This window comes from Blennius ocellaris, assembly GCF_963422515.1.
Source record: "Blennius ocellaris genome assembly, chromosome: 6".
NCBI classification, from domain to species: Eukaryota; Metazoa; Chordata; class Actinopteri; order Blenniiformes; family Blenniidae; genus Blennius; species Blennius ocellaris.
The window spans coordinates 24,729,949-24,739,003 of record NC_137655.1 but is presented as its reverse complement, the minus strand read 5'-3'; the positions used below and the strand labels follow the sequence as shown (position 1 = coordinate 24,739,003).

The 9,055-nt window shown below is 42.3% G+C and overlaps 1 protein-coding gene across 1 annotated transcript in view; it reads right to left on the bottom strand.

The window, feature by feature from the left end:
- The window catches only part of tmtops2b (teleost multiple tissue opsin 2b), a gene marked incomplete at both ends in the record, with an annotated part of 48,489 nt that extends 44,948 nt beyond the window's left edge, over positions 1–3,541 (bottom strand). Inside the window, one exon of the mRNA XM_080498677.1 lies at positions 3,175–3,541. Within this exon, the coding sequence (XP_080354803.1) occupies positions 3,175–3,541 (367 nt within the window). The remainder of the gene's footprint in view (positions 1–3,174) is intronic.
- Positions 3,542–9,055: the final 5,514 nt, after the last annotated feature.

The following is a 9,055-nucleotide window of genomic DNA, read 5'->3' as shown; positions in this document are numbered from 1 at the left end:
ATATATGTGCATATATGCAGCCCATATATTGTCATATATGTGCATATATGCAGCATATATGTGCATATATGCAGCATATATTGTCATATATGTGCATATATGCAGCCCATATATTGTCATATATGTGCATATATGCACATATATGCACATATATGTGCATATATGCACATATATGCTGCATATAGGTTTCATATATGTGCATATATCCTCATATAGGTTCTTTCCATGTGGGCCCCCTCCACCCCGGAATGTAAAGGACACTCTGTCACTACATAGGTTGTTTCTATACGGTTTGCCTCTTCACAACAAAGCACATTTTATCTGTAGTGTACAACAGCGGCTGTTTTGCTAGTTTCAGAATAAATCAGCTGCCATTGAACCATCTGGCCACTTCAACAGCAGATGTTCTTGCACACAACTGTGCATCCATTGGTCTTAAGGTGACACATGAAGTGGAGCTATCTGGAGATGCTTGTACACACACACACACACACACACACACACACACACACACACACACACACACACACACACACACACACACACACACACACACACACACACACACAGACAGAAGAAGTCATCAGGGTTTGCGGCTGTCGGTACAAGTGTGTACTCAGGGTTTATCAAACACCTGCTGCAGAGTTTCTATGAATCCTAAAGCAGGTCAGTGCTTGCTGAGTTTTTTTTTTACATTTCTGACATAAATACAGGAAGGGTCAGCGGATAATGCAAAGAGTTTTCTTCATATCCACACGTGTGAAAAGGCCACAAAGCTTTTCATTACAAAGCAGATTTCCCCTGGTTCGTCGCTCCTGCTGCCAGTTTCAATTCTGCTTCATTAATTCCCTCTTAGGATATGTGCAAGGTGAGAGCGCAATTAAGATTGGAACCGCAGTGCAACTAATCTGCATTCTGCTGGCTCCTTTTCCTCGCAAATCAACCTTAGATCTCAATATGTTGTATAAGTTAAAATGAGAAAGATTTATTGTGTGTTTTACCGGGTCACACCACATATTGAGACTTGAGTTTAATACTGACAGTACACAAGTTGTACAAAAGTAGCATTAAGAGGAGAGATTTAGCGACCACTGTGGAGAAATGTTTCCGTTCATCGTCTCTTCTTCGTCCCACCAGGGAAATGAAATGTCTGCCCTTGCATGAGCTCTGGGAAATCTATAGGCTATCTGATTTTATACACTCATCGACTATTGATCTTCAGTGCAAAGACTAAAACCATGGCGGAAGCAAGAGAAACCAACCTGCAACGATCAATGAGTCATTTCTTCTTATCTTTTGCTTTCAGGGGTCAGTTCTTCCAATCTGTTACACTATCGCACCATCTTCTGGCGTTTGAATTGCACTTTAAAACCACTGGAAAAACGCTACTCTGTTTGTGTCTCTGTGGAAAAATACAAGCTCAACTATTTATTTTCGCATTTGTCACATATGAGAATTAATTTGTGAAAGGAATAGTGTTTTTCCACATCACAGACCAACATATCTCACTGTAAGACACAAGGTTGTGTGTGTGGGGGGACAGAGAAGGTCAGGTGCTTGAAAGAGATGGATAAATGTGATTGTCAGGGTTATTGCAGATCCATTGATCTTGGTTGATAAGCAACAAGCATCTCTAATACATCTTCTTAAGGGGAACGCTACCTTTGGACCTGTGGTTCGGCACAATGGCACTGGCGTGTCAGATTTCAGTGGGTATTTGTATTTTAAATCAACGGGATAGAAAATACACATTGTATTTGCTTCATCCGTACAAACTCGTGCTCGTATGAAAGCAAATTGTAGCTCAAAGATTATTGATGGATTGTTTTTCAGCATAAGGCATCTTATTTGTCTCACCTTCAACTGCATTTCCTGTTTGTGTTAGCGTTTCAAAACCTCTTCAATCAAATCAAACAAATCTTTGAAGCTTTTCTGTACATGTGTGCTACAACACTTAGTATTCATTTTTAATAACTGACTTTAATATTTATATTTACAGCGAATTGCATATAATCAAGTGTGCCAAACATACAGTAGAAAGGAGGATTTTCACAAAAAGTGAAATTGAATAAAACTACAATGTTAAATACAGTATCAAGGGTGCCGTCACATTACGAGTTCAGCTTGAAGACTTTGAATAAAGTGTGAATGTCCTTGTGATGACATGTACATTTATGCCCCCTGATGTCGAGCGTCATTAATCTTGAAGTTACATGTAAAAGGGCACCGCTGAGCATTTATGAGTGAGAAGGACACTGAGGTTGTATTAATGTTACTTGTACCCCTGTTCTTTTCCTTTTTCCTTAACGAGGGATATTTCAGACTTCAGTGACTTATTGGAGTCAGAAATAAGGAAAATGCACAGGAAGGACTTCACAGATCCTTAAATTACAAAACAAATCCAAAGTGACTGGAGATATGATGGCATGTATTTCCTTATTTCCTCTGGATTGCCTTGAGTGTGAATGGTGACATAAATACATGTCTTGCCTTGAATGAGAAAGTGTTAATTGCGCCTGAAATAACCCAAATATTTAGTCCCATGCTTTGTCCATATCTTGATCACTGCATGTGATTAGACATTGTGTGATGATTACTGTGCTCTATATTCCAACGTGTGCAAAGATGGATGAACTGGAAGTGTTCATGACACTTCAGACTTTTGCCTCACAAATCAATTATATTCATATTGGTGCAACTACGACATCTCTGTGAAAAACGCTTCATCCTGCAATAAGAAAAGGACTAAAAGGACGATTGAAACTTGTATTTCTCTCCGTGACCTCAATAAAGCTATTACTCTTATGATGTAAAGAGGGATTTCCATGCAATAATAATAAATCCAACTGCCTACTGCGGTGTCGACGGGGATTTAGATCATGATGCAACTAAGTAGATTTATAGTTGTGGGATACTGCTGAGAGCTTTATCATCCTCATCCTCGGGTTGAGTTGGTTATCAGTGATATTGCAAAGAAAGCGGAAGCTCCGCCCTGCCCACCATATGGAAACCCCCCCCCCCCCAAAAAAAAAAAATGACATAAAATTCAATTCTAAACAATTGGGTCATAAACTGGAATGTGTCCACTGTAAAACGTTGCACCGACTAATCTCCTCGTGTGCGTCTGGATGCAGTTGCCTGCACGGAGCAGCGAGCTCGAAGCCGCAGCCTTACCGAAGCAGGAGTTGATGAAGCCGTACCAGCTGCAGCCGCTGCGCCCCAGCAGCCACTTGCCGCGGATGCTGGACGCGAAGCTGAGCGTCGTGCCGAACAGACACACCAGCATGTCGCTGACGCTGATGTTGAGCAGCATCATGTTCACCGGGGTCCGCAGCTTCTTGAATTTGCAGAACAAGAGCAGGACGACGAAGTTGTTGAGGAAGCCAAAGGTCATGATGAAGCCCAGCACCACGGACAGCACCACGAAGCCCGTCGGGGACAGCTTGGCCGCGCCGGCCGGCGGGTCCAGCAGCTCCCGCTCACCGCTCAGGTTGAAGCTGGAATTGGTTCCAGCCTGACCGGAAAACATCCTGCAGTCCATTCATCGGAGTTTCTGTACTCTTCACTCGGAGGGTGTGATCACATTGCGCGGCTGCAAAGTTGAAATATTCACCAGCTTCTTTCCCAAGTCCGTCTCCGCGCGTGCTTTCTCCGCGCGCGTCATGCTGGGATGGAAAACGCACATTCCTCCACTCCCTCCGCTGCCCTGGACACTTTTCGAGCTCCTGAAGCGACCTTGAAAACTGTCGTCAGCGAGAGAAAAGCACTTTTCTTTCTTTCGTTCTTTCTTTCTTTCGTTCTTTCTTTCTTTCGTTCTTTCTTTCTTTCTTTCTTTCTAAACCACTGCGCGCCACCTGTTACCTCAGCGCGTCTTCTCCGTCTCCTCCACGCTTCTTGCGCTCTTCTTGTGTCTGATCAGACCGAATCATTTGCTTAAATAATCCCAGTTGGAAAATAACTCAAACCTTCCGCGTTCGGCGTGACGGCCGATACTCTCCGGCTCATTGTAATCCGCGCTCACAGTAACGACTCCATCGAGCTGGACGCTGGTCTGCAGAGCGCGTGAAGCTCCAGCGGGGATTTTGACAAGACGAGTGTTGCGTCACGAGACGCAGGAATGTAAGGGGCCAAGAGTGGGTTGGGTGTGTGTGTGTGTGTGTGTGTGTGTGTGTGTGTGTGTGTGTGTGTGTGTGTGTGTGTGTGTGTGTGTGTGTCATTGCGGAGAAGAAGAAAAAAGAAGCAAAGCCACCATTATAATAATTAACAGTTATACAATAGTGCATTTTATTGCTAAAGGATTTTCATTTTAATGCAAATCTCAAAGTGCTTCAGCTCAGTTTTCATGTAGTGCATTGAAGCAGTGAGAAATAAAAGAAAGCACGTCTATTATGTTAAAAGCAACCGGGAGGATAGTACTGTGATCTCCGTACCTTAATAAAGAGAAATACTTCCAGAGGGCTTCTGAAGCTGCTGAGGGAAACATTCCACAGCCAGGAGCAGCAGAGCAGAAAGACCACGGTGCAGGATTACGTCCTGGTGGGTGCAGACAACTCAACATGGAAGACAAGACTCACTGGTGAAGGGACGAAGACTAGGTTAAGGCGAGACTTTTGTTCAGGAAGGCGAGGAACTCGTCTGTTTGAAGAAATGATCAGCGCTCCAAAGGGCCTTGGCTGACAGAAGGCATGGCGAGAGTGTCTGGGTGTCAACTCTCTCACCTGGCAGGTTTTCACCTTGTGCTGGTGTTCAGACCCACGTGTTCAACTTTACCTTCATCACATTTCTTATTCTTTAAAAATCTACCAAACTCAAATTTTGATGGCGTTAGACACAACATCACTGTGACTGCTGTTACGTTACATATTCATTTGGTGCGTGACGGAACAGTTTAGCTGACACATATTGTGTTGAAAAAGGTGCTGTTAGTTTTCAGTCAGGCTCATTGTGAAACCGATTCAAATGACACGGCTCAAGTGGCGCTTTAATCATTTTTAGTAAGTCTGTTATGCACAAAGTATGCAGGGTATTCAAAGAATCAAAAGGAGAGATGTTGGTGTCATTGGTGAGACTGAGGAAGACGAGGGGAGAGTCTTCAAGATCTGATTACAGAAAAAGTAAATAAATGTCTGCTGCTCTGCAAAACCAACCAAGAAACTTTCATTCATAAGATGAAGAAAACACATTCTAGCGTAAAACTACGATTCTCTCTCCAAGTGGTGTAGTGAGTCCAGCAGAGGAGGACTGTGTCGCAATGTGTTTACGTTTGCTGCTTCGCGGCTTCATCCTTCACACGCTTTGTTGATAACGACCTGCAGTGTGTTGATAACGACCTGCACTGTACATGTATGGTGCTGATAAAGCCATAGTCCCGGGCCCTGCTGTCCCATATGTATGGATTGATAAGAACCAGGCACCGCTATTCTAAAGCCCCGTTTCCACCGCACAAAGTGCAGGAACAGACTGGTACGGTCTTTAAGGTTCAGGTTTCCACTGCACAAAGTGCAGGAATAGACTGGTACGGTCTTTAAGGTTCAGGTTTCCACTGCACAAAGTACAGGAACAGACTGGTACGGTCTTTAAGGTTCAGGTTTCCACCGCACAAAGTGCAGGAACAGACTGGTACAGTCTTTAAGGTTCAGGTTTCCACTGCACAAAGTACAGGAACAGACTGGTACGGTCTTTAAGGTTCAGGTTTCCGCCACAAGAATTTGTGTTTTTCCGGAAACAACCATCCAAAGGTTGACGCTTTTCCGTCGCCCTTCCATCGGGGAACTCAGAACAACAGAACGGATCTGGTTTTGAGGAGCCGTCTGCTGATTGGTCAGTGATTTAAGACACGCCCTCAGCATTTTAATATGTCCTCTCTTGTTAACATATTCAGCTTTGTACTGGTTGTTTAATTTTTTTCTTTGCTGCACCACTTTCATGTTGGTCCTGAAAGAGCAGACTCTGCTGACTCCTCATGACCCTTGCTGGGTAAGAACAATGATTCAATGATTTGACAGGTTGTGCAAAGTTATTTGAATAATCGTGCGTGTGCTTTTTACAGTGGAAATGGAAAAGGAGATTTGTCTCAGACATGAAGGGTCAGATGTTTCCCTGTGGGATAGATGCGCAGTCATAATCTGCCCTGCTGGTTGTCAAAATTTCTCATCCCTGGTTAGACTCACTCATTTCTCATATTTAAAATGTCAAGGTTTGAGACTTAATACTCAACTACTGTCAAGTTGAACATTTCTTTCCTTGTGTTTTCTTTTCCCAGTGGGGGTATATAATGACCAGTTCCCTCTGTGAAATGACGACCATGCTCCTTGTTTGGTTCAATCCCATGATGTCTTTCTCACAGTAAGAATTGTTCATGTGGCGTTCATATAAATCCACCAAAACGTGACATGTAGCATGACTTTCTGTTGATTCTCTGATCATCTTGCACATCTACTGAATACATCCAATGTAAATAACCAGGCTTGTAGCAACCCTCTGCTACTTTGGCAAACGGATGTATGTTCTTAGAACAATCACATTTTCATCGGTGTTATTTTGAAATAAATCCGAGTAGAACTGAAGTGTTCACGTCACTACAGCACCGGACAAATGTTGCTCCCCTCAAGGAGCTGCGATTAAAACTAGTTATTCAAGACATCTGCCCCCAAATTTTACACAATTTCACCTCGTCTCCTCTAGAACATGTTTCCATGTTTATTTTGCTTTTCGTAGCTTTAACCTTTATCTTTATCAAGAATTCAACATATTGTCCCTTCTTTTAAATTCCTCAAAACATTAAAGCCTGTTGATTCTACCGAGTCTCAAAACACTCCATGTTTTAAATAGTTTTTGTGATGAGCCGTGCCATTTCCTTTATGGAGATTGTTTGAAAAACTGCACAACGTGGGGTCTTGGCAGCTGTTTCTGAAAATGTTCCTGTGGGACACGTGATGATGAATATCCTTACATGTCCTTACATCGCACAACTGGTCTAATCACCCATGGGGGGGAGGCTGATGGGAGTTTTTCTTTTTTTAATATTTGCTAGATGCTCTCCGTTTGGTAAATAATGGAAAGTAGTTCGACATTTTACAGATGATTATGTGATGAGTCCCTCTACTAGTCAGGAAAGCCTTCCGCTGTCCAACCACATCATTGTACAGATGTTTCTTCTACTTCAGGCGTTCATAACGATCCGCGCAGGCGTGAAGACAAATAACCCTCTCTTCATAACAAGACTCAGACAAACATCTTGATAAAAACAATTATATAGGCAAGGCCCGTTCAAATGGCATGAACCTCTGTATTTATTCCTTCAGGGATTATTGGCGTTGCTTTGGCTTTCCTCAATTCTGATTCTTTAAGCTTTTGATCAAACCGCAGCAGGACCAGAAGGTGGATGCTGGAGGTTTCCCTGCCATCCCATCATTAACAGTGTCAGATGGCCCTTTACCAAACACCGCCCTTGGCAGATGGGCGGGCTGCAAATCCTCTCAGAGGGATTTTATCAGCCAATGATAAAACCACATCAAACATGTAAATATGGAAGAAGGAAAAAAGTTGACAAATGATATGATGTCAAGATTTTGTATGAAGGACTGACGTGAAAAACTGTGTTTCCCTATAAAGCATCCAATTTGTATCCAGCTGTTTATGCTTTATGATCAATGAATGTACAATCATAAAATGTTTTCCTTGGATCTATTTCAGCGCCATACAACAATCTTCACATGTAAGAAAAAAACTATTGTAGAAATGATGATATAAAAATAGATCTATTTCTAAACTACACTTTATGCTTTGATAACTGAGTGGGTGAAACCTAGCTCTACCGGATCCCCTGCTTCTTCATATATAATGCATTTTGAGAGACTCCAGTCTCAGACATGAAACTGGGAAGATGTGTTGTTTTATTTCTGCCAGCTTACACACTTATAGATGAGAGCTTCTCGCCAACAGAAGATGATCTCAATGTCTAAACAAATGGATTAGTGGGATTGAGGAAAATGGGTGTTCATTTGGATTGTCGTTCCCACCAGGTGCGCTCCGTATACTATATCAATATTTGCACATCATTTGTCGATCTCACTGTCAATTGGAGGGGTATAGAGTTGTTTGTGTGCAGACCCCGTCGCCATCTGATGCATCCCCAGACGACTGTATAAGTTGGAAGTGGCTGAGTGTTTGCACAGTATGTTGTCTCACTTTCCATTTATTATTTATTACTGAGCCGTGACAACCGCTTTTATGAATGCATGATGGCTTCAGATGAGAGAATATAAATACGTTTCCATTATGACGACATCAGCCTGTTGTTTGGAGGCAGACAGTGAATCAGTAATGTCCGAAAATGTCAAAAATGTTCAATTATAATGTCAGTCATCAGAAAGGTGTATATCAAAAGTATGGAAAGGAAACTCTTCATATTCTACATTCATTACATTAAAACTGAAATGTTTTAAGTGATTCATGGATTAGTTGTTTTTTTTTAAACTGTGGTCTACAGGTAAAAGAAAAACTTGATGAAGCATATTTCATATTATAATATGTGGTTTCCGTTTCAAAGGCCTCGCTCACTGCGCTGGGATCAGCTCCAGCGCTCCGCCACCCTGGACAGGATGAGCAGGACAGAAGATGGACAGATGGGTGGAGTTTCAAATAAAGTGACTATCAACAGAACTCCTCCACCTCTGACTCTGGTTTCTACAAAGCTTCTTCCTGTTAGAGAGACTTTTTCTTTCCACAGTCGCAAATCAACCTGTTGCTCATGTGGCTCTGTTGGCTTTTTCCTCTTTTCTCTGTTAAAAGCACCCAGGAAGGACTGTGTTGTATTTGGTGCTGTATAAATAAAGTTAAATTGAATTGCAGGTATGGACCAGCTTCCTGCCAACCGGCTGCGGCTCGGTTGTTGTGACATTGCTGGCAGTCGCGTCCCAAATTCCACATTGTGTTGAGTCTCTATGTGACCTATATGTTATATTTTTTGTCTTTTTTTTCTAATCAAATTGAGGCCACTTTCATACATTGTCCTTAATCAGATGAATGGATTATGTTTTTTGCTTGTTTTATT